General features: G+C 32.4%; 1 protein-coding gene across 1 annotated transcript in view; it reads left to right on the top strand.

The window, feature by feature from the left end:
- shot (dystonin-like protein short stop) overlaps nt 1-27,856 on the top strand; it is a 1,026,404-nt gene that overhangs the window by 125,407 nt on the left and 873,141 nt on the right. The window contains exon 3 of the mRNA XM_089596194.1: nt 25,137-25,198. Coding sequence (XP_089452320.1) covers nt 25,137-25,198 — 62 coding nt within the window. The remainder of the gene's footprint in view (nt 1-25,136; nt 25,199-27,856) is intronic.

The raw sequence follows: 27,856 nt of genomic DNA, 5'->3' as shown, positions 1-27,856 counted from the left end.
ATGTATAAAGATTATTCATGTTGTAAGAGACAAAAAAAATTTCTATCCGTAGTAAAATACAAATCTTTTAGCTCATTTATAATTGTTAATTAACTAAAGCAAATTTTTGCCGCAACTAAATACATCACAGTTGAACTTGTTAAATGCTACCCTAGATTAAAAAAAAAAAATCTTTAAATCCGTTCATTAGAAGTTAAAATTTTGTCAATTTTAAAGCGCGCATTCGTTTCAAGATTGCTGGTTCACTTTTGAAGCAAGCTCTGATGGTCGCCCCCCACCACCACCTCCTAGCAATTTTTTTCACGATAGGATCAACTGAATGGTGCATTTTTCGTTAACTAATCATATATTACAGAATACCTAATGTTAATTAGTAAAGTACTGGAGAAAACGAGGGCATTCATTCAAAAATTAGTTGGATAGCTGCTGTTGTTTCTTGTTATACTTGAGTCGAATTTGACTTGATACATCTTAAAAACGGATAAATGGATTTCAATTAATTTTTTTAGAAAGAAGCCTCTTGCCAAATACTATTGTCCCACCAAATTTCAATCCAAAAACTTGAAAATTCATGAAGATATTCAATTTGTTTATAAGCCAAAAAATTATCGCAAATTTCAAAAAATTCTCTACGCTCTCCTAATCATCCGATTCTAATTTTTTGAAATGGATTTGAAAGGTCTAATGACTTTATATACGTCGAAACATCAACGGTTTACAGAATTTGTTTTTCAACCTTAAGCAACATTTTCAAAATTTCGATATTTTTTGGAGATAGCTAAGTTGACAAGTTATTGTGCAAAAACAAAAAAAGATACCGAGTTGGTTTTTGCTCCATTACATTTATTATAACCTTAAGTTTTTCTGACAGCATTTTCAAACGGATATAATGTTGTTTTCAATTTGGTTTCCAATGTTTCCAAATTGGACTTTTTTTCTTTTTTTTTTTTTTTTTTTTTGAATTTCAGATTTTTTGTAATGAAAAAAATTTCTTATTTTTTTGTTTTTTAAATCTTTATTCGATAGAAAATTTTCTCACAAACAATTTTGTTGATGATCATTTTTCTCGTAGACGTGATATTTTCCGAAATATTTGGCCTAAATGGCCAAAAGTTGGGGTCAAAACGACATATTTTTCACTACGTTGTTTATACCGAGCGTAGCACAACTTTTGGGGTGGGAGGATATTGCGATTCTGATTTCTATCAACATTTCGGAGATATTTCCGTAAAAATTTGAGCTCCGACTAAAAATGGTAATTTAAACCAGTTTCTGACAGATACTTACTGGTCTATTACACATATGCTTGACCACTGCAAGTATTTGCCTAGAATAGCTTTCTAAAGAAAATAATTTACCACTAAATGGCAAGTCATTATTACTTTACATCATTACGAAACAAGTTCATCCTATTCCTTAACAGTATTATATATGCATCCAAAAATAATTGTTGCGTTAATTTTTCAGCATAAAGTATGGGGCTAAAAATTTTATTGTTTAGTCGGTGAGAAGTTCTATACAAATAAAAGCGTAACAACTCGAAATTTTGTGCTTCTATAGATTTTTTGGCAAGTGCTCCATCCTATATTTCCTGATGGAAATAGTAAAAGAAGAAGTATTGGGTCGACATGTTGTGATAATTTTTCTAAATGTGTGACTTGGTATATTATCTGATAAATCATTTGAATACACACGTATGTCATAATTTCCACATTCTGCTATTACAGGTTTATTGTACCGACAATTTTCATTGTTTTGTTTTCTTGGGAAGTTAATTTTATAGTTTTGAAGACGTTCTTTATTTGCAATTTAATTTAAATGTTTGTATTTTTTGCATATGTATTTTGTTTAATTATTATTTATGTAAGTATTTTAACATGTTGCTTGGATAACATCGGGTTTGATTCTAAACGTTCTTCTACAGAAGTGAAGTCATCATCATACGGATAACTGACTGAAAGACAGATTATCACAATTTTTAATAATAGATTTAAGTGTCATGTGATGAACGACAAATCTCGTTGTGGTGCCATCACCGATGCTATAAGGGTACAAGACCTACTCTCGAATGTAAATTGAAAGTAAGCAAAAACTGGGGTCAAGCTTAGCTGCTACACCACCCATCTTGGTCGCAGCTTTACACTGACTTGGGCACAGCATTATCTAACTTGGCATTACAAACCCACCTGCGGCCAGGCTTGGTTGCTTGAATTGGCCCATGTGATTTAGATTGGCAGCCTGCTTTTATTTTTACTCGGGTTGCTTTAATGCTGGCAAATTCAGTACTGAGCTCCGGCATGGGTAGTGCCAGCTGAGGATAAATATCTCCGTATTGAGCATGAAGAATGAATTCAGTCTGGATCCGGCATGTGATGATTTTCCAATATAGTTTTTAGATTAAATACTGCGACGTTCTGGACACATGTAGTTTATAAACTATCATTTTTTTTTTTTTAAGAAAACAAAATAAAATAAACGAAATTATTAATAAGGATTAATTCATAAAGCGCAAAAAAAGTGTCTCGGATCGATAAAGAGCAGAAACTCTTTGTTTTAGTTAATTACAGTAAAGATAAATGATCCGATTACTGTGCGTTTAAATTTTTGACTGTTTTTTTTCTATTTTATTCAATGTACATTAAAGTAGTTTAATTTAATCTTTAAGTGAAGCATATGTATTTGTTTCTTATAGTATCCTGAATGAAAATAATCATTAGTATAGGATCTATTTCGGATTTATGCTTTATGTATCAGATCTGAGATGGATGAAGTATACAGATCAACACATATATTTAAGCAATATCATCTCATCTTTCGTACTGAATATAATGCTTTACATATTATATTGTTAAACGAAATATCAACGTGCAAGAAACGTTACTTTTTAAACAATAAAATCACATGACTCATAATTTAAGACTAAAAATAAAGTGGTTTTAATAAATCACGAAACTCTTATTTTAAGCTAAGGTATTAGAGAGTTGATGCTTCAAGTATGCAATAGATAAAGCCCGAATAGTAGTAGCCCGAATATAAGTAGTATATATATATATACTAGTGGGGCTCAAGCCCCCTGCGCGCTCCGCGCGCCAACCCCCCAATAACAGATTGAGTAGACAAATTAACGACATTACTCGTGTATTTATCAATGCAGGCTGAAAATTAGTTCACAACAGCAGAATACGTGACTCACAAAGGAGATGATGAAACATATGATTAACTTAACATAATTAAATTAACATAAATATTAATTTTCCAACAGTATTTTGAAATAATATTAAAGAGGGTCTTCTATTACACGAATTGAAATTAAAAATAAATGCTATAGTAGTGTTAATAAGAACTTTAAGTATATCAGACGGTCTCTGTTGAGGCACAAGATTAAAAATAACAAAATTGATTAAGTATAATATAGAAGCAGAAATAATTATGCAAGAAAAAAAAGCAAAGTTTATATTTCTAGAATAACATTGAATACTGGCACCTTATTATCATTACCTTTTGTCTGCTATAGAAAACAGTTTCCCTTTGTATTAGCATGTTCTATATTTATTAAAAAAATCAGAAAAACAGAGTTTTGATTCTTTAGGATTGTATATAAAAAAACCTTTATTCTCTTACGGACAATTATACGTTGCTTTATTGAGATGTAAGAATCCAAAAAGAATTTTTATTCAAATTGCATCCGAGAATAAATCAGAAATTAAAAATATTGTTTAGCTAGAAATTTTTCAGTAATTCATAAAAATGTAACTTTGAAGATTTTCACATTAAAACTGACGTATGTTAATTTATAAAAACCATGAAAAACAATTACGTTAAAAATGTGGAAAGGATTTTAAAAGAACAGATGGGTTAAAATGACACATAAAATGTCACAACATTAAGCTAACAGAATGAATTATTGTTTTAAAAGCTCAATTGTGGTTGTCTATTTAATTATACCTCCTTCTGAATTCTGTTTTTTATTTAATAAAGTTCTCAAGTAATCAAGAATTTTATATATGGGTAAAGTAGACATGGACCAGAAAGAGATTTGAAATGTAAAAGTTCAATCAAGTTAAATAAATAATGGTACTTCAGAGACACATAGTGAGTAAGGGGAAGCGAATAGACAGAGGGAGACTTATGATCAGTGACTTAAAAGAACCCTAAAAACGAGGTACGACTTAGGTACTAAATTGCGTATATTTTTTAACATTTATGATGGTAAAACATAAGATAAATAAGTTTTTTATTCGGGGGGGAGGTGGAGGAGGAGCGAGGTGGAGCGGGGGGGAGCTCACTCAAATATAATTTGATTAAAAATGACGTTAAAACAAGCAAATAACTACGTTAATCGATGGGGAACTGAGGGAAGGGGGGGGCTAAGACTAACTTTCGTCAATACAACTATATAATATAGGCAGATATATAGTTGTAGTAACAAAGTGAGTTTCAACCCTTCCTGCTCTCCCTTAGCTCCTTCTCAGCGTCTTCTTAATTAATATAGTTATTTGTTTATTTTTATGTCATTTTGAATTCAATTATATTTGGTTAAGCTCCAACCAGCTTCCTGTCCCACCTTGTCCTATGTAAGTAATCTCTTTCCATTTCATCTCAACCGTCCTCAATGATTAATATTTTGATTCATCAAGAATTAAACAGAATTGAAATTAGGTGAAGAGAATTAAAATCGTATTTTTCAATTGACTAAAAAACATTTAAGTTTTTACAATAATAACTCCATGTATAAACATCTACTTGTGTTACGTAGTGAATTATATGGGTCATTCCAATTTTTTTTTTCTTGTTTTTGTATGTTAGGGAAATTTTTTAAAACAGAGTTCTTCATCGATGGTTACAATGGGATATATACTCTCTGTGTATTTCCTGTCTACAAGGACGGTCCAGAACAGGGATCCATCGGCCAGAAAGTGTAAGATAAAAGCGTGCACTTTCATTTTCGCTGGCTAAAAAAAAAAATCAAATTAAGGACGTTCGGTAAAGATAGGGGAGAGAAACATATGTGGGGCAAGGGGAAACCAGCGATGAGTGAAGATGTGACATTGCCGTACGGGTCTTCAATGTGTAAGTGTTCATGTATACGTATCAGGTGTCTGCTCGTCTGCTGCGTTGGTTACGACAGTGTTATACGTGTATGTTCAATGTTTTTGTGATAAAGCAGTAAGTATTTGAGTTTGATTCGTTATAAAAATGTAATGAAAATAAATATATAATTAATTGAAAACTACTTGTGACCATTGTATTTATATTTATAGATTTCATTCGTAAAAATGCCCAAAGCCAATCAGTTTAACCTCTAAACTACGACAAATGAGAAAGTAACAGAAACAATTATAAATTTAAAATTTTATAAGAAAAGTAAATAACGTGCTATTGAAATATATTGTTACGTTCTTATGAGGAGGGGTGGGCGTAATGTACATACGCTCATATGTACACATAAGCTTGTATTTTATACGAAAATGCGTTAATATTTACGATAAAATTGAAATATTTACTGATTGACGTCCCAGAGCATTTTAAATTTCCCGCCATTTGTGACGTTGCCATTGCATTTCTATGAAACTTTTATTTATTTTTTCATACATTAACGAATCAGACGATCGTCGCAAAACTTGGTATACATTAAATTCATAACATTTTCTGTGACGTATAAAAAAATTGGCAAAATTCACTGGGTCAATTTGCTTGAAACTGAGTTTTAATGATCTTTTCCATAAGTGACCGTGTTTAAATGACTGAGCTTTAAAATTTAATATCTCGAAAACAAAACAGACGAACCTCTTGAAATTTTGAGAGGTTTATTTCAACAACAATGAGAACATCTGGTCAAAATTTCAGAAAAATTCACCATAAAATTCTATCTCTACCGAACGTCCTTGAAGAGAATTTGATTACAAATCAAATGCAAAAAAAAGCTTTACAAATGGATGTTATTTAAATAAATGGGAGCACTTTTTTGTCCGACATGCATACACACAACTCTCACCCCCATCTAGCTCAAGAAATTGGTGGCAAATTTGAATATTAATTAATACAATAAATAGAGAGAGCAAGCGTGTACGTGCATGCCAAGTGTAGTGTTACGCATATTCCTATTATCGTGTTGTAGTGTGTTACTGTGTGCAGTGTCCACGTATACAACGTTTACGTGTACGTATGTATGTGAGTATAACTTGTTTTCAAAATTATGGATGAAACCATGAAAGTGTGCATGTATGATGAGTGTGTGTGTGTGTGTGTGTGTGTATGTGGGTGTGTGTGTACTTTCTACTTTTACTGTGCAAATGTGTACATGTTGGTCTGCGCGCATGCGTACAGAATATAGTAGTTAATAATAATACTGTATACACTAGTTTATATTATTATTTAACTAAAATACAATAACAAATAACTGTTGCATGTATAGCAGATCGATGTAAGTAGCCAGTATTGAGTAAACGGGTATTTATAATATGATACAACTTCCAAACTTTACAAAATAAAGGAAGCAAGATAGAGAAAAAATAACAAGTTTTACAGGTTACCTCCAGGTTTAAAAAACATCGTGGCACACAAAAAAGAGGTGTTAAGTTATGTAAAGAGATAACCTTAAATTTTAGTATTTTAAATATTTTTCTATAAAAGTAAGGTTATAAATTTTTGGAAAAATTATAGCATATTTGCAAAATTATTACAAATATGTACATATTTTTCATTTTTTGCCCAAAAATAATCTTAAAAATCATTTTCAAAAATTCCCGAGCCTTTCATACATGACAAATGTACGAGAAAGACATCAATGTACCACGGTAATCCGCAAAAGCGTGCATATTGAATTCACATGTATTTTTTTTTTTTTTTCACCGGGTTACTATGATAGCGTACTGGCCTAGTCATTAAGGCCACCCACTCGCCATCTATGTGTGGGGGTGTATTGCTGCACCAATTTCCAACCCTTTTACTGATGTTATACCTTATCCATGGGCACAGTGTGAGTATCTCCGGTGAAACACCTTGGCAGTTAAGCTGACACTCTCTGCACTAATGGTGCATCGGGTCCATTTGCTACTATGTAACCTTTCCTTGGAGAGGACTCTATATTTTAGGATGTCCACTCCTCGCTGGTTAAGCCAGCGCTCTCTGCCGAAGCATCGGATCCAGGCTAATTAGCATCCCCGGAGAAGCCCCATGTTTCAGGGACCACTCCTTGCCGGTATGGCCGGTGATCCCTGACTTACGCATCGGATCCGCTAACCCCTGCCTATAGCCCTAACACTGTTTCGTATTCACTCAAGACTGAAGACCTGTGGGGCAAAGAAAAAATCCTGGAACTACTCTGAAGGAAAATTCCACGGAAAAATTCGTTCCGAAACAGCCGGGGTTACATAGGAACTTTTCCTGATGAAAACAGTTTTTAAAAAAATATGCATTCACCAAGAATCAAACCCACGACCCCTAGAACAGCGTTGTATTTGTAACAAGCAGGCTTACCACTGAGCCAACGCCGCTCTAACTCTCATGTATTTACGAACCTTGTATTTTGCAGTATACGTGTGATTTCTATATGCATACGAGATCTTCGTTCTTACCGGATGACTCCGAGTCGCTCACGCTGATTTAATAACTAACTCGTAGTTGTCACTAATTTCTAAGATTTTAGCTTAAATTTGTCTTAGCAGTAAAATAAATTGTTAACCATTTAATTGTTGTGGGATTAAATATTTCGTATCTTTATTGGTCAAATGTAACTCATGTTATCATGTCCATCGCTACATTTATATAGTGAATTAAAAAAAAAATATCAAGCGAAGAAAAACAAAAGAATTTAATACACTTAACACAAAAAAAGTGTTAGAGAATATCTAATTATATAAATATTTCTACCGTACACAAAAAATGCGGTAAAACTTGATTTTTGTGGTAATGATTTATTAAATCTTAGCATATTGTTTGTCAAAAAAAGAATGTCAATAATCTAACATAATCTTTTATGATTGAAGAACATGAATATTAGTTAAAACTTTACAGAAAAACATAATGTCACAGATATTTTTGATGCAATATATCTCTGAGAATGATAAAAAATAAGTAAGAAACAAACAAATATTTATACAAAGAGATTTATTGTTTTTCAGCTATAATTAAAAAGCAAAACATTTTTTAGTCGATATCTTGTATCTTTTTAAAATAATAGTTACTTTTTATGTAAATATCGACAATTTTTTGAAATGGAATGTTTAAAAAATTATTTTAATCATCATCGCTGTTATCATTATAATTATCATTATAATTGTTACTATCATGCTTATCATTATTATTAAAAATATTTTCATAATCATGAACACTATTATCATTATCATTATTATTATCATTGTTACAATAATCATCTTAATTGTTATTATTGCCATGATGATCAACATAATTATCATTGTTATTATGTAGCTGTATCGCCTCTAACAGATGAGTTTATCAAAAATTAGTTTTTCAACAGTGTACATTGCTTGGAGTTGAAAAAAAGTTTTTTAACGTGTCTTTTTGTTGAAAGATATTTGTGTATGTTGTTGACTCAATAAGTTAATAATTTTTTCGATTTTGCAACATTTATTGAAAATGTGTTGCAAAAAAATAAGATAGATTAAAATTTTAAATAACAAGGGTGAATTTTTCACATTGATCCTTGTACTTTCGGCTTTAAAGAAAAAAGTCAATCATACATTTATGATTTTGTTTATTTTAAACCATACTATTAGGTTTTTGCCTTATTTCCAAATAATTTTTTAATTTGGCTATTTTTGACGATATACTTTTGTTAATTTTTAATTTGTACAGGTAAATAATATACTCGATGGTTTTCTTTCGAATAAGAACAATTTTAAAAGCTTTTGGGTTTCTTCCATTAAGTTTGAATAATGGTCATTTATAAGTTTTGATGCACTATAAAGAATTTCTTTGGCAGCTTTATTTTCACTTCCTTTTTTTTTTTTTTTTTTTTTTTCTATCTTACGAAAAGCTTTGAAATCCGTGTCATAAATAAAATAAATAATTTGTTTATTACTTCGTATAGGCATTATTTATCATTGCTTAGGATGTGCGGGTGCGTAGCCCCAAGTCGCATACCTTCGGCAGCAACGAGTTTTTACTCTCCAGACGCCACTCGACCTTCTTCTTTTAGTAGTAGTTATATTTTATCAATAAATACTTATGGCAAAGGATTACCAGTAAATTGCATGCGTACTACACTAACTACACAGCCTAAATATTCTAGTTCCCAATAAGTCTTTTTTCTGTTAGTGTTGTTTCGTTAATATTTTATAGCAATAGTTCGACCTGATAAGGCCAAACAGCTGTTAGCGAAACGTTGTCTGTGAACAGAAGTAGCGTTGGCTCAATGGTAAGCTTGCTTGGTACCGATACAATGCCGTTCTAGGAATCGTGGGTTCGATTCCTAGTAAGTACAGATTTTTTCAAAAACTGTTGACACTGGAAATAGTTTTTATGCAACCACGACTTTTTTCCGTGGAATTTTCCTTCAGAGTACTTCCAGGGTTCTGAGGCATGGGTGGATGAAAAACAGTAATAGGATATTAAGGCTATAGGTAGGCAGTGGTCCCTAAAAGATGGGGCTTCTCCGAGGATGCCAATCAGCCTTGATCTGATGCTTCGGCAGAGAGTGTTGATGTAACCGGTTCTCCAGAGAAATACTACACAGTAGCGAATGGACCCGATGCACTGTTAGTGCAGAGAGTGTCAGCTTAACTGACAAGGTGTTTCACTGAAAATACTTACACTAAGCTCAAATGATATGGCTAGGTATGATATCAATGAATTTTGAATTGGGTGCGGCAATACACCACTGCGTATAAGTGGTAAGTGGGTGGCCCCGGTGACTAAGCCAACAGGCTATCGCAACAACCCGTAGAAAAAAAAAATTTATTCGCCCTATAAGATCAGAAAAATCTTGTTTCTTATCTTAACACTAAATTGTTAACCAGAATTATTAAGTGATTTGTTACGTATTTTCTTTTACCCACCGTGTTAACTCAGTACCATACTTTGTGGCTACAAAATGCTGAGCCTACTAAATAACACCAAAAAATCAAGTCAAATTTGACAATCACGTAATGGTGGCTAAATAAGTCCGCGATTTGCGGGAAAGCTGACATGGTAATGGGAAAGGGCCGGAGGTAACGGAGCCTTTACCAAAATTGTTATTGGGCTAAAGGTAATGAAAAAATAAATCATTAATTACTCCCTTATTTGTGAGTAGCATAAAGCTGCAAATATCTTTTGACTATTTGAGTGTATAATATATGAAAGTATGTACGTACACGTGTGTTGGTGTGTTAGTGTAATCGCACGCCAACGTGTATGTATTTATGTAGTTATATATTGAGTAACAGTGTTTTGAAGTAATGAGTTAACTTTCATTTGTTGTTTTTGTTCATTTACATCTTAAAAACTTAAGTCCCTTACTTTGTCAAATATGTATTTATGTATTCCCTTTAATGACAGAAAAACAGGACTTGTTTGTTCAATACTATGCGTAATTACATCATAAAAAAGGCAGATTTTTATTCTCAATTGATTGAATATTTGAATTTTTTGATTCTTGTATTTTTTACCAGAAAATACGTTGTTAACATAAAGTCAAAAACGAGTATAATGAGTTATCACGACGTTAGTGTAGAATTTTTAGACACACAATAAAATACTAGGAAATATTAACTTATTATTTTTTATTTTGACATTGGATCAGACGAAGTTTGTTATAATATAAATACCTTACTTTTTCATCAATAATGTCTAGTTTTTTTAGCCACATGCTTGTAAAAAGTTGTTACAACTATTTTATTTGCTTGTAATGCAGTGTTTAGGCGTTAACATATTATTTTGCTCTACTTTAGTTAAAGTTTGGAAATAAAAAACTCTACTACTTGGAGTAGTACTTATCTTGATGCATACAGTGAATACGAGGATTTGATTACTATTCATCCTAAAACTTTCTTAAAAAATTTCCTTATTTTTTTAAGTCTTCAATACAGTCTTTCCAGTAGTCTAAAAAGCTCTTTGCACGGTTCAAATAACAATTAATCATCAAGTAACATGAGTGACTATCAGATATCCAACGTGTGGGCTGTGAAGATTAAGAGGATTAATATAAGGACAAAAGAAATTATACTAGTAATTATAATAGAGTAATAAGAGGAAAAATTAGTCAGGATTCCGCTTTTTTTTAATTCAAATTAAATACGACTACTGCTTCTAAATAGTTCTACCTAAGAACACCCGAGGAGTTTGAGTATTAAGCTTTTTTAGAGTATTGTTCTTTAGTTTTCGACTGAGCAGCAATTTTTTTTGTTATCACTTTAAGATATAACGAAAACTGCCAGTGAGTGAGCACAAAGTTTTATTGAGATCCATTTTTTTTTTTCTGTAAAAAATGCTTACTATTAAACGTGTAGTTTAGTTTATTTTATTGGACAGTTTAATGTGGAAGTATGGGAAGTTTATTCTAAGTAAAACATGTTTGTAACTACACAAAAAATTCTAATATAAAGTATTTTTCAAAGATAAAAGAAAATTCAAGCCACAACTAAGTGCATTCAATAGAAACTGTTTCTCTAATTTTCAGTGAAATCATCTACTTTTTTTAACAGTCTTAATGAACTACTAAGCCATAACTTTCGTTGATTCAATTCGTATTAAAGCTCGATAATTAGTGTTTTTTTTTTACTGAATATCACTAAATATTAACCCTTTAAAGAGAATAGAGAAGAGAAAATGAAACAGAAAATAGTTTTGTAGCACCTAATGAGTCGCTTTTAAACCCTTGCAGCAGTTGAAAACACTGTTAATTAATCGGTTCAAAACTTTTCGATGTTTTTTTTTTTTTTTTTTTGTGGGCTTCATCTATTTAACATATTGCAGTTTTATTAAATTAAAGAAATACGTTTCTTTATAATGAATTTATAATATTACTCACTTATCAAAATTGTTTTAAAAAATTTTAACTAAGTACATTTCTTACACAAAATTTAATGATTTTTCAGAGTTAGTATCATAGTTTACCTTCAAAATAAATAAAATTCGTTAAAAAAATCATCAATATTTGAATAAACTGAAATTTAGTCCTTGAGTGGTGAAAGGTATGAAACAACAAATGGAATTTTCTTAGTAAATTCTATCGATATGATCCCAAAAAATGATTGTATACTTACGTCTACTTACACACATGCTTAATTTTACTTACCAAGTATCGTCTTATTTTACCTGAATACTTTTTTTCAGACTTTTACTTTATGATCCTTTAAAGTTTATTATGTGAAATATCCTAAAACAACGACAATAATATGACAAATTCATAAAAAAAAATAAAACAATTGATCAAGAATTGATCATTGATAAAAAAGAATTCATCAGAAACAGGCAGTAACCAAATCGCAGAGAAAAAATAATTTTAAGATCGAAATTCTATTTTCTAGCTGTGATACGTATAAAAAAAAAAAAAAAAAAAAAAAAAAACGTAAGTCCATCAAATTTTCTCCTGGGAAATATGACTAATACACGCGCATGCATGCACGCATGTTCCCGTATAGAGAGAGAGAGAGAGAGAGAGAGAGAGAGAGAGAGAGAGAGTTATAGTTATTTATTGAGTCCTAAGGACTCAGGGATCCTATATAGTACGGCAACGTAATTACAATCATTGCTGGTAAAGAGACAAATGTCTATTAATAATACAATATGGAATGCAGAACAGAATACTTAAAAATAAGATAAAAATAAATAAACGTAAGTAGGGCAACATTTAAGCCTTAGCGTGATATCTGGTTACATAAGAGTACATTGAATACTAAAAAGTGAGTTGTACAGCGGACAAAATGTGTAAAGCAGAACATCAAAGAAAAAAATATAATAACATTAATAACAACAATAATAAAAATAATAATACATAAATAAATAATAAAAAGAGAGTAAATAAACAAATAAATAAATGTATAAAAAACAATGAATAACGTACACATATGAAAGGCATTAAGTAAAATGAAGCAAAATCACTCTAATAATTACCGAAAGTTTGCGGTAAACGAACAAAACTAACACCAGGCAGCAAAGAAACAAATCAAACAAAATTTTAGAAACGCAGTACATGATGTCAGAGTACACTAAAATACAATACTTTATCACAATCAAATATCCAAGTGCCCTGCAAAGTCAAGGTTCATCTAATCACGATGCAGATAGATGCTTCTGAAGTAGAACCTCGAAGCAAGACTCATTAATGTGTTTTCTAATAGTTGTAGGCAGGTCATTCCAGAGTTTAGCAATATGCACTGTAAAAGAATGTTTGTAACACTCAGTGCGAGCATGCGGTATAAAGCCTCATTCGGAGTGTCTCTTGGATCCCGGATCACCAGGGGGCTGGAGAAGTAGTCCATCCCACAGATAACTTGATACTTCCTGGCGAAGCACTCTGGCCAGTAGACAAAGGAACAGATAATTACGGTGGTATTCGTAGCTGGGCAAATTAAACATCCTGTAGGCTGGGCTAATATGTTCATATATCTTGATGCCCATGACAAAACGCAGCGCAGCGTTTTTACAACGTCGCAGCTTGGTTCTGAGCTCAAAAGACAAATCCAGGAATAAACCAGGGCAGTAGTCAAGGTATGGCAGTAGTAATGCCTTAACAAGCAGGAGTCTTACCGATCGGGGCAGAAAATCACCACACCTTCTTAGGCGCATCAAGGCTGCATATAACTTTCTGATAGTAGCGCAAGTCTGCTGAGCTCCCGAGAGCACGCTATCAATAGATACGCCTAATATCTTCAAGCAGTCTTGGTATTCGACAGCGCACTCCCCAATGCGGACTGGTAGCAAAAGATCCGTCTGCATCCGATCAATAAAATTTCTGGTGGCTAGCCAGGAGGCCTGGGTTTTGCTAGGTTTTATTCGCAGACAGTTAGACTGGGCCCATCCCACCAATGCTTCAAGATCAGAATTTGCCTCGCTGTCAATGCGGGCAGTCTCCTCAAACGGACCGCTTCTTCAAATGGTGAAATCGTCAGCATATAAATAGTGGGCACAATGGAGCAAAACTAAAGGCGCATCATTGATAAAGAGTGTAAATAACAGTGGGCCGAGTAAATACCCCTGCGGAACTCCAGCCATCCTGGTCAGAGGTCGGGAGCTGGTGCTATCAGAAGAGACAACGACCTGAGTTCTGTTTTTCAAGAAAGAGTGCATCCATCCCGATGCAGAGTGAGAGAAACCAAGCGTCAAGAGCTTACCCACCAAAAGGTTAACGTTCACTAGGTCAAAAGCTCTTTTAAAATCCACGCAGACCATCAAGGTGACATCCCTTCTGTCAGTGGCCTAGCGAACTCATCAACCATCTAAGTAAGCGCCGAGTGAGTGCTGAAATTCTTACGGAAACCTGATTACATCGGGTCAAGCAGGTTCCCGCTCGATATATAGTCATCAATCTGCCGCAATGCCATAAACTCGAGGAGCTTAGAGAGTGCACATGTAACACTGATCGGCCTCCAATCAGCAAAATCACGTGGGGGAAAGCGTTTAGGCATGGGTCTTAAAGTGGCGGATTTCCAGTGTGATGAAAAAACCATCGATTGCAAAGAGAAGTCGAATACGTGAAGCAAAACGGGTAGGATCGTTGGCATGCATCCCCTTATCAAAGACACAGTCAAGTCATTCGGCCTCCTTGCATTAGACTTTACAGCGTTAATTGCATCCATAATATCCACCGATGTAACGTGGTGAAAGTAGAAGTTGTCGGTCCCGGGCCCCAGGCTAGGAGCTAACTCAAGGCACGGCGATGTGGTGGCTCTGTCGTTACCCGCAAAATGCGCATTCAAAGCATCGACATCAATATAGAGACCTCTGGCGTAACCGGCTTCTTGTTGGCCAGGCACTCAAGCAAAACATCACGGTCTTCGCTCGCGCGCTTAATCAGTTTATTGACTTCAACACCTGATAGGAGAGGGAAGTGCGTATTTTCATCGTCGCTATCCTCAATGTCATTATGCGGTCTTTTCCTCGCACTATCACTCATAGGCTCCCCGGCGTTGTCCAGTGCCATCGGCAGCCTATCAGAGCGCAAGCGCTCCAACTGCCGTGGCTATGAGGACGCTCAATGTTATAATGAGAATAGCCCGGAGCAAAAATGTCGCACCAAAAAAAAACACATGTCAAAATGGGCGTTATCATAAAAGTTAACAACTATACAGTGATCAAAGCATTGTTGAAACGAAGCCAGCAAAAAAGCACTCACTCAAGAAACCACCAACACACTCAACGGTACACAAATAATAGTCAATTTTAGAAAAAATCAAGAGCCGTCGTAGAGCCGTCATGGTTTAATAAACTACGTTACAATTAATTCAATTCCAAACGTAAACTGTTTCAACGTAACAAATCAAATACTTAAAGTGTAAGATGATATTTGACTTTTGAATTGTTTAATATTATTTAAGATACATTGGAATGGAGACTCAACTCCTCAATCTTATAAAGTTAGAATCATTTTAAACGATTGGTAAAACTTTAGTAAACTCCCGTTGCTTTATTACTGAAAAGTATTTTTTAACAAAAAATAACGCTAACTGACTGGCTAATCTCGTTCTTGTAAATATAAATTAAATACTCTATAAAGGACTCTAAAGTGTCGCTTACTTGAATATCATGTAAAATTTGATTTCAGAGACGTATCACACTTATTGTAAACGATTGACCATGTTTAAAGAGTTAGTCCAATGTTATTGTACAGTGGCTTCATCTCAGCATATGTTACGCTCAACATCAACCTAAATCGCATGGCTGTATTTCAAAGGCACTTAAACTTTATTTTGAAATATTGAGAATAATCGAGATAGACCAGAAAAGTATAGTTGAAAAGTGGCAGTACAAGTGCAACAACTAAAATTTTGTTTAACTACCAAGGTAATGAACTCGCTTTAAGTCTTAGTCTGTAAAGTATCCCGTATACTACAGAGCACACTCGTGGCACCTATCTATCATGGATCATAATTGGTGGTAGCACATTCTTGCCAATACGCATGTAGTTCTGAACAGTCGCGAATATTAAAACTTTCGTCTTAATAATATGAATTTCGAGACTGTATACAGGCGTCTATCGCAACACAGCAGCCACATCCTAATTTCGTATCTATATCACCAACGAAAAGTTTATCGGGCATACTTCAAAAAAATTTAAAGAACGTTATCAAAAAGAATTCTAGAGCAGTGGCATAGACACGATATAATAGAGTTTGTGAAGACGGGAAATAGTATTGGATCTGACTAGAATCCATGGGGCATCCCTAAGATCGCTGGTCTAGGTTCAGTCAGCCTATTATCCAAACAAATAACACTGAGAGCAATCAGCCATGAGTGAATAAATCCGATGGACTCGTGAGAGGAAAAAACTGTTTTAGTGTTTGAAGTAGTATGTGATAGTTTATTCACTTCAATAATTTTTGGAAATCAATAAATATAGATAACCACAATAAAGTTGTCTGTATAGTATATCTGTGGTAAAAGACTAATTGAAAAGGTAAAAGAAGACACTAATTAAAAAAAAAAAACTACACGTTGGTTGAATAGTCAAGTAGTCGAATACTTTCCCGATATTTAATATCGATCTAGTCTCAGACAGTCTGGCAAAGCCAAGTACCTTTAAGAGAGAGAGAAAGACAACAGTTAATAGTTTCTATAATGATATATGTGTACAAGAGACAATAAACTAGTTAAATAAATTAGTTGAGTACGGTACAATAGCAGATTAAACATGAGTAAACTAACGTAGAGATAGCTTGTCACAACTTTGGCTTCGAGTTTTACCCCTAGCAAAGTAATGCCATACGAACTTCTGCCGTTGTAACGAGTCAAAACGAGAAATCTTTTTTGAGGAGGACCACGCAAAATTGTTTTAAGCTTGGTTGATAAACAGGTGAAGTGCACCCATGACATCGATAAGCAGTAATCGGCCGATGATTCTGCGTCAAGGTCAAGTAAATGAGATGACGATTTACCACCCACTATGCCATGGTAACGCAACAAACACCAAGAAGCAGACTGATTTCTACTCTCAAAGAGATATCTTACCAGAAATTCATCACGCGCTCACTTGATATCGAATCTCAATGCTCTGCGTACCCGTTTATATTTGTTGAGCTGTATCCTAACACGATTTCATCTTATTCTCTTTTAGAACTGACCACGATGCTCAGAGCAGGCATTGAGATCACCAGAAAACCAGGGTGCAGGCGTTTTACGCACTCTTTGGTCAGAGTATGATGCGTAAGCGTTCGGAGATTCTACTGTCGTATAATGTAAGGCGTGTCAGACAGTGTTCGAATCATTATTGTAAAGCATAGAAGAACTGCGATTTATCTCTACGTGCAAATCAAGCAAGAAGGTAGATGACAAAAACGTATAAAAATGTTGAAAGTGCATTTGAGTTTGGAAAGGACCGTGTCTCTGGAATTTGTCATCAGTATATATAATCATGGGCATTGATAGGTAAAGCTTCAGATCGACCTTTCTCGATGATTTTCTCAGCGGAGTCTACAACAGTATGATCCATCTATGTATGCGAATCGACTTTGTAGTGTGTGGCTAAAAGTGTGACCAGACTTCACAAGTAGTTAAACAGAAGGCGACTTAGATGTACAAAATAGTGAAGACTTACAAACCTGTCTTATCTGAAATCCTCAGCAATTGTAATGTTTAAATAATATGCAGAGCGTCTATTTAACGATTTAAAAACCCGATGACCTTAGATTTGTATACATACATATATTTTGCTTACTTTGACTTAGAAATACAACTGGATGAGATAGTAGAACAGTGTTTGCTCGAATTTTGTAGAGATATTTTTAACTTATTCGACATTAAACTATGCTATACCTTTTTATCTCTTCGACTTCTAAAAAATGCCAATAAGTACTTTTAGATTTTTGCATTTTTTTAAAGAAAATCGGAGTAGAATTATAATAAAAAGATTTTAAAAACTTGTATGCCAAAAAAAATAACTATAGAAATTTAATTAACTTCAGTCTATTGTATCCTATTCATATTCAGCTTCACCATAAAAATTTCGTGAGGAAACTGCTGCACCAATAAAAACTAGTGATGTAAAACTTACAATGCTCAAATAGATGTCTCCTAGCTTATCCTTCACGAAATGTGATCTAACTATGTATATTGCATATTGCTGAAAGAAAAATTCTTCCTGTACAGTTACGATACACGTGATCTTAAAATTAAGCAGTACTACTAAGATTGTAGTATGAGCTACACGTGTTTACTCATTTGATCTTAGCATGCAGCCTAATTACAGCAGATATCTGTTCAGTGCCAAATTCAAATATATTCAAATCATCTATTATAGATTAAATCAGGATAATCTTATAATATAACTCCGTACTCAGTGTACCTTGAGTGTAAGATCCTAAGTATAGTAGTTGAACATTGATTGAATTCAATTTTTCAGCAATAAATTTTCAGAATAATTGTTTATGTATAAGAGTCTTTACAATTTTAAGACCTTATCAGATCATCGTAACAAATCAGTAACAGAGTTAAGTAATAAGTTTTTTGCATAATAAATTACTAATGAACGAGTGATGAATTGTCCATAGACTTACAAATAAGGAGTACGTTAGGCTTTTGGATTAATGGCATGGTTTTTTTTCTCCAAAATTCTTTATAAGCTTATTGTTAAAATAAAATTATCAAGAGATTGATGGAAAAGTGGTCTTTAGAGTCTTAGACTGAAACTCGGTCCTACGTATTACTGTAGGGTTGGATTCGCCATGTAATAATAAGTTATAAAAAAGTACGTTGCTTGATTTTACAGACATAAAAAGTTCATTATTAATCATAATACTAATAAATTAGTCATTTACTTAATTAAGTGCCTATGTATTGGGCTTATGCCACAGCCTCAATGAAAAGACAAAGAAGGAGAGGTACGAGCTCAAGTCTATGGTGCGTCAAAACTGCCTTCCTCTACTCATACTTGTTTGCACAATATCTCGTTTACTTTGCTCTTTTGAACTGCCTTATCTGTTGTAACAACGTGATATCAAATAATGTATATGAGTAATTCTATATGTATATGACGATAGTACTATAGTTCTCATTAGTCGCATTAATATAAAATAATCGAAAAATTCCGTTACAACCTGTTTAAAGTATGAGGTTTATTCTCTATAAGTAATTGTCTGAGAAAACTATTAAAAAATTTTGGTTTGAAAATATTCGTATGATAAATTAAGTTTTGTATTGCAAACTATTTTGGAAAAAATTTGTTTATTCTTGCATATTATTTCAGTTGTCAAATAATGCTAATTAAAGTATATTAAACTTCAATTACAAGAATATTTATAGATTTTTAAATGTGGTGGGAGAGACTGCAAATAAGTAAAAACTTAATGTTTCTCAATTTTTCGATACTTTTTTTGTTTAATTAATAGTTATCGTTTAGAGAAGTCTTACAATTTTTCCAGGCATTAGATAAAAAAATTGTAGCCTAAAAATAAACCCAAAAATGATGAACTGTACATTAATAATATTGGGATAACCCGTTTTTCATTAAATGTTTCCAATATTACGTTAAATTAATAAATTAATTTTACAAAAAAACTTTTCGTTTTAATACTATATATTAGCAATCAGGTACATAACCAGATATATCCTTTTTTAAACACAAGAGAATGAACTTAAGTTTGAAAAGTGATATGTAATGCACAACTAGCTTGTACATGTAGTCGGATTTCGTAGGAAAGAACTAAAAGCACTAAAAGTCTTAGTTAAAATATTAGTTTTCTATGTATGTTATTACTTGAATGTTACAATACTGAAAATCGTATTTGGATCATAACTTATATTCAAAACAGATAATTCAATTGAGTGTGTTTCATTTAAACTATTAAAAATTAAAATGTAACAATTTAATCTATATGGCTATCTTTGCTCATAACAGGCATAATTTTTTCCTTCAAAAATTTTTGTGTTATTTGTTTGTTGATTGTATTATTCGCGATGAATATCTAGTATAAGATGAATACTGAATAATAGTGGCAATATTAGATCAAACGCCTATTGTCCTCAAGCTGTTCGCATATTTACAGTAATACCTTATTCCACAACTATAAATAATATTGTCAGTCATCTTGCAACTTAACAATATTATTATTTTCTTCCTAGTATTCAACTTACATGATCTTATCGTAATGCTAAATATGAAACAGATTGCTGTAGCTGATACGTGCCTGTAAAAAAACTTTTAAGCCCAGTTTTGTCATTTTGGAAAAATCGTGTACATCTTCGAAATTAAGATTTGTTAATTAAAATTTCCTTTTACTCTACCAACTAGTTTCGGCCTCTATAGCTAGTGTACTAACACCATTTGCTTTCATAACGCCGGTAAGTACTATTCTATTCAACGCTATGTCACATAAAAACCTTGTTTTCGTATTTATTTATCAGAAACCAAGCAATTTTGCAATAATTTCTCACCGAAAAAGGTTCAATCCCTCGCTATAGTCCATGCGACGCTCTGTATAGTTTGGTATGTCGTCTGTCTTTCTCACTCTTCTGTGACAACATAACCTTATGTAGTTTTTACCTCGGTTGTTAATTAACTTCTTCTCTCAAAAAGACCCTCGAGATGTTCAATAAAATTCAAGACGATCATTAGATATTTTTTCATTATTTATAAAATTTCCATCAATAGTTCATTCTTAACAAGTGAGGTAAATGCAATAGAAGCGCTTAAAAAGGCAACAGCCCATAAACCTACATGTAAAAGTCAGCTAAATATGAATATTAATTACTCGGCTTCTAGGAACCCTCGTGCCTTTAAATTTTGACAGTGTCATTTTTATTACTTTGTTTTATTTGTACACACATTTTCATTCAATTCTCATTGTTAATTCATTTACCGATAGAACTACCTTAATATAGCAATATATCGTTGAAATGATGATGCAGCAATTTAAACTTTTACCAGTTACACTGTGTACTGCCTCGGCTATTCACTGAATTGTTCAAACTCGACGAGAGTAATTAGCTTCAGCAGCTGTAAGCTGTTTTTTCCGAGTTTAGCTTGTATTGTATCATCATTTTTATTAGCGTAATAAACCAAGTACATCAACTATATAGCCGTCGGTGGGGCAAAGTGTAAATGGTTTGCACAAATTCACTTCTTTTTGTCCAGAGTTTTATTTCTGTTGGTAATCATTATAATCTTACTGGGTGATGTAAGTACACTATAAAAAAACTTTTATCAAGAGTGATAAGGTATAGAACAAACGAATAGTCAAAATACTATAGTGACTAAACGGATTGTAGTTGCACACATGCCTCCAAGGAAACCAGGCATAGTGTCGGTACTTACATTATTTGATAAATAAACATTACTTATACCATGAAATATACACATCTCCTTTATACCGAATACCTTGCGATGAGTATTTAATATAACTGTAGCGTAATTGTCTTTCGTTGTAAGTAACGTTGCACATCCACCTGGTGAACTATTGATATTCTTAGAATTATCTTTACAAGGACACATGCAGTGTGATGTATAAAATGATTTAACGATCCCTAATACCCCGTTAAATCTCGAATTATAACCTTGAAGTAACACTAGTTTTAATTGAACGCGAATTTCTTTAATATCAACACTTGGGAAAATTCCTCTGTTTCTTAAAAAATTTCTTTTAGCAATGAAAACATTTCCTTGATTGCTGTATTGTCTTCGTGGTTTACGAAGAAATCAAAAATAATACTATTTATTTGTGACCATAATTTAGAAGGTGATAAAAATATGATTGCGTATTTCGTACTAAATTTATTTATCCTTGTATCTTGTTTTGCCCTCCATATAATATGAGCGTGTTTATTATTATATCGATCTTCTGGGGCAAATGGCTTTTGAAATAAAAAACACTTGTTATTTTGTTTTTATACGACGTTTCTGTTGCTGGTTTGTCTACCTCTTCAGACTTTTATTAACAAAAATACTTAACTACAATGACCGACATGAAAACTTCGGGTACATTTTTAAAAATACAAATGACAGCGGATTACCTTATGGTTAAACTATGAAGAAATTCATTGCACGTATCGAGTAAACGACTCTAACGCAAGTTAAATTGGCAAAGGCCTCATCAGAATTCTATGGTTTTTTTTATAATCGCGTACGTGCGAATCAAATATTGTGAAAAAGGTACAACGGCCTGCCTTGATAAATACATGGCAATTGAATCTTCTTTCATACTGTTTAACGAAGTATTACAAAAAAAATCTTTTATGGTCTTCAACCTTTGCAATAATTGTCTGTAGGTAGTCGAAATTAGCATATAATTCTAAAATTTACCTTTAATATTATTGAAAATTAAAGTTCTATTCATTTTTAGAGTAAAATTATTTATTAAATGAAAATAAAAAATTTCTGTTACAAAAACCTTTGCTAAATCAATGTTTTTAATCGTAATTAATACTGATTATTATTAATTATTTTTGAAAAAAGTAATAACTACTAATCGTAAAATCGAACTTCAATTAATAAAGTTGTTTTATTATTTATCGTCTCTGTTTGTTCGAAAGCCCTTAGCAAAAAATTGGCACAAAAACTATCCCTATCCTTATCTTTGCCAAATACATTTATAACTTTTTATAATTTATTAAGTTCAGTGCATAGTTTAGTTATGGTACCAATTGATTATGACGTGGAAATTCTATACATTTATTTTCTTACAAGGATTCACGTTCTGATGCAAAATTAAGGCCAGGAATGAGTTGCTGATAAGCATTTGGAACAAGTTTCAACAGCTTTAACAAAGTTGCGGCTTATGTATTTTTCATGATTTTTAACAACGTGTATATAGGACATGTTGTCAATTTTTCTTCAAAAAACGACGTATGGAAGAACTGGTCGACTATTTTACGCCAGAAAACTCTTGTACTCAGTCTTATCAAATTAATAAACAATTTACAATATTATTAGCGACGAAAATTTAAAAATATAATTGGACTTAATGCAGTTAAAAATTTTTACCATAGCCTGCAACATGATATAATTTGTATTTACTAATAATTTCTTATTTTTCTCTTGTTTTGGTCGATTTTGAAACGAAAACACTCTAAGGTAATAATAACATAATTTGTTCACTATTTAATGACCTGTATTGTAGGCAAAAAGATTTTGTTTCTTACAAATTAACGCATCAAAAAAATTTATTTTTCCTAACTTCGCCTTTTTTGAGTCATTAGAGTGTTTTAGGTAGAAATAATCGACTTAGCCGACAACTTGCATAGAGCCAGAGTGTCCGAACGATCCTAGGGAGGAATACACATTTGTGATAAAAACAACTGATTGTAACTGAAATACAGAAACAACCGTTTTGGAGCACAGCGGAAAAATCATTAAAAAATTATTGAATATCATTGATTTTGAAATTGGTAGAAGATTTACTTAAATAGAAAAATTACAATCAAAAACAAAACTTTTCTATCAATTAAATGTACCATACAACGCAAAGTTCCTCAATAAAATGGCATCAAGCTTTATTTTTTAGTATCTAACACTTACCAAAGGTGCATCCTGCAGAGAAAACTCCTTAAGTACATTCAGAAAAATCTAAATAGTTTTTTTATCTAATAATATTTGTAACCTTTTGTCAAATGTTGCTTCCCAGTCATAAAGAACGTCTTATGGATTTTGATTTGATTGATCAATACTTGCAAAAGTACTATAAATATCATGTAGACAGGATGCTTAAATATCAAAATGAGTAAATGTATTTCTTTTTCTAAAAATACATTTCATTATCTATTTTATGTAGACTTAAGTCGAATCATGTGACTTTAAAGTGCAGCAGTATATCTATTAACTTTTATACCCTGCACATGTTTGCCGTGTTAAAAGTTTTGCCTGATGTTATAACTAATTTCTTAAATCTCAGAAGCAACTGTTAATTTATTGTGCAGCTGAACATCCGTCAAAGTTTGGCCCTGTAAAATTTTTAATACTTTTTTAGGCCTTTTATCATAAATTTCAATCGAAATAAGGTTTTGGTTAGTTACACGTCTTTCAGCTAGTATGTTTTCGAAGTTTTTTAATCCTCCCGTTAAATTTACTTGATCGGTAGGTTTAAGGAGTTTTATGGAGCCTGTATTAAAAGTTATGATCTTATTCAGGATATTTACATGAAAATCTATATTATCTAATACTAAGTGTATAAATACCTCTGAATGAATTAAATTTTCCTTAGACATTGTGCCATAGCTATATTTTAGCAGGCATTGTGTTAAAAATTAAAGAACCACTTGTCAAGATGCAAAGAAGAGGATTTACAAATATCAATAATTTGCTCGATTCAAATCTCGATGTCATATTATATACATTTCCAAGTATACAGAAGATACTACAATTTTTGGTTACACTGTTGCCATTAGCTATAATTATGCATTTCAAAGTACGTTTAGCAATATCGCTTTTTTTATGTTATCAAAATCAACTTTTCCAAAATAAGTTGCAGTTAATCTGGTATCAGTAAATTTAATATTTATAAGTAAAACGTTGTTCGTAAAAATTAAACCTCAAATTTTGTTCGTTACACGATGGTGAAAACTTAAAAAAAACAGAACGAAAACCTCTTCTTATTATCTCAGCAACTTTTTCTTAAATACGTGATTCTCTACTTCTCTACTTCCCAGTATTTGTTTTGCTGTGTATCTCACCATGTCTCTTTAGCACTGCACAAGTCTACTAGTTTAAGTTTTATTGTCGATAGTATACCTACTGTTTTTTACATTACTTCTGAACTAAGCCAGTGTTAATTGACAGTTGTCATTTACTATGTATGTATGTACTCAAAAATATAATTTCTTAAAGACTCTCCTTTAGCATATTTTTTTACCTCCAGTCAACTATTTTACTATATTTGTACTGTACATTTGTACTATATATATATTCACGAATTATGATGTATCGTTACTTTTCCACTTCGTTCTTATAGACTTAAGATCAATTTTATCTACGTAGACTTATCGTGAAATTATTTTTTTTATATTTTGTACCTTATTGTAGTCATTAAATTTATTTATTTTGCTTACAGATGAACGAGACGCTATACAAAAAAAAACTTTTACGAAATGGGTCAACAAACATTTAAAAAAAGTGAGTCTGTTTTTATTTAGTTTATGAATAACATGAAGATGACATTTTTATAGTTTTAAATAAAGAAATAAAGATGAAGAAAAATTTATATCCCAAATTCCGAAGTTAATATTTTGGATATGCACTGTTCGGGTGTGCAGTAACTTATATTAACCTGGCGCACTTACCTATTATGCGGTCAACTGCCCAACTAAACAGTGCATATCTAAAACTTTTACTTCAGGATTTAGGATGTAAATTTCTCTTACATCTAGAATCAAATAGTACACTGTCACTACATCAGGACTATGGATGTATGCAGCGTACTCTTTGAGATTCTCGATGTCGCCATTATCGAGATCAGATTTCAGTATGTAAAGTATTTTCCTTGTAGCTGTGTTAAAATTTGTTGATTTTAATCCTTCATCTTTATAAATTTACTTTAAATTTTTTCTCGTCCTTCTCAGATAGGCAAGTATTCTAAGCGACGTCAAATACAAAGCTTTTTTAACTAACTCGATTGTAAACTGACCTGTTGGAATACTTTCACATAAATTCATCGCTTATAACACATTTTAGGTGGCCTTATATACTTGGAGGAATTGTATTTATGAAAGATTTGTCTGACTGTATCATTATTAAGAATAATTAGTTACTTCACAAACTCAGTTAATAGCTACCATTTTTAGAATTGTTCCAGATTTCTAGACAGCTTCTTGGCAAATCCTTTTTCTGTTGAAGTAAATTTATATGTTGCGGAGCCTGAAGTCAAGATGGGATTAAATTATTATCGAATATTGCGATTGCACTACACGCAAGTTTGAGCCGTCATAACATATAATATTTCAACAACACAAGCGCCAATCACCAGTCGATGTAAGGCCTTTTCTGGCCACTTTATTCTTTAATAAACAATTTAATAAGAACACGTAAACCAATTAACAAATAACCCGTGCACTTACTAGCCGCTTTATTGATTAATAGATAATTAAATAATAATAAAATAAGTGCCTATCTATTAGTGACACAGGTTGCTTACTGACCGCTTTACTTATTAATAATTCATCAAAAAATAACACAAGTGTTAATCTTTAGTTGACCTGCGCCCCTAGTGGCCAATTTATAAGTAAACAAATTATGCGATGATAACAAAAGTGCCAATTCCCAGAGGACCCAAGGTGCTCACTGGCTGCTTTATTAATTATTTAATAGTAAAATATTAACACAAGAGCTAATTTCCAGGTAACTCAGGGTTCTTTCTGGCCAATTCATCTATTAACGAACCATTATATAATAACACAAACGCAAATTACGAGTTTACCTTGGGTGCTTACTGGCTGCTTTATTATTTAATAAATATCTCCCTAATAACATAATTGCCAATTACTAGGTGACCTAGGTACTTACTAGCCACTTTATAATTTATTTATTATTTATTTATTGCAATACGGGAAGGTGGGGTTTCTAGAGCCAGGCGGTTCAAAGGGGCCACTTAATTTTTCGAGCATTAAAATACGTTTACATCCTAATTTTTTTTTTTCATTGAAAGCATTAAACATATTGGTAAAAGGTATTTGCAGGGCAAGAAAGTGTCAACAAAAAAAGAAAGTCTTTAAAAAAAAAAAAAAAAATGTTGAAGTTTCAAGCTTAAAGTTAACAAGCGGCATTATTTTTGAAAAGCCTGGAAAAAAATGAGACAACACTCGAATCAGTTATATTATAAGCCCAGTCGAAAGTTTAAAATCTTAACTTTTAATACATTTTTTTTTTAAGTGCAATAAAAATTTGTATTCATTCATAGAAAAAAATTGAAATGTGAGGCATTCGTAACCACAACTGGTGAAGTAGACGGTGCGAGCGCTCGTGTCCTGTATCTCAGTGCACGAATTTATCACAGCTGCTGGTAGTTCCTAACCTTTTTTACTAAGCTCGTGTTAGACTGGGCGAAATCACAAATTAAACGGAAATATTGATTCGCCCGCAATTTTTTCGCGCCATCTTGTTAAACATGTGCTACTGTATGGAGTTGTAAAGTTTGCCAGGCAGAAATGTGGTCAGAAATTGTTCAAACAAATTTTTTTTGAACAAATTATAAAAACTAAATTTTTCGAGAAACAACAAATAGCTTTTTATTTTTTGGCTCATTCCAAACACATAACACAGGCCTGCAAGGTTTTTTTCTTTTCAGTCCAATAGTCATATCCTAAGTATTTTTTTGCGCTGAATCCGAATCCGTTAGCCAAATTGCCCTATCACGTCAGGATTTTGAGCAATCATAACTTAAAAGTTCCAAAAAGCGTGTTTTTTGCACTTTTGTGCGTTGAATTTCTTAAAACTATGGAATGATAGGGCAAATTGGACTACGGGATCGTTTTCAGCATGCCAAAATCTACAGAAAACCATACCAAAAGCGTGAAATTTGAAAAAACTTTTTTTGTAATACTGAAAAGAAAAACTTTTTGGCGCGAAATCAACGATTTTTATCAACACATGATCGGTGCACCTCGTTTTTTTATAATTTAAATCAATAAAATTCATGTAATTAATGTTAATAAAGTCACCTATTACGAGCACATAAAGTTATGCTATGAAAATTCAAAATAGTGGACACAAAATGGCGTTTAATAACATGGGAAAGTGATTGTTTCCGACTGTAAGAAACACCGATATCATTCTTAT

Source organism: Copidosoma floridanum, unplaced genomic scaffold, assembly GCF_036245765.1.
Source record: "Copidosoma floridanum isolate Cflo_tuat_1 unplaced genomic scaffold, Cflo_Japanese_pri ptg000030l, whole genome shotgun sequence".
Lineage (NCBI taxonomy): Eukaryota > Metazoa > Arthropoda > Insecta > Hymenoptera > Encyrtidae > Copidosoma > Copidosoma floridanum.
The sequence above is the reverse complement of the archived record's forward strand: the minus strand, read 5'-3'. Positions and strand labels throughout refer to the sequence as shown.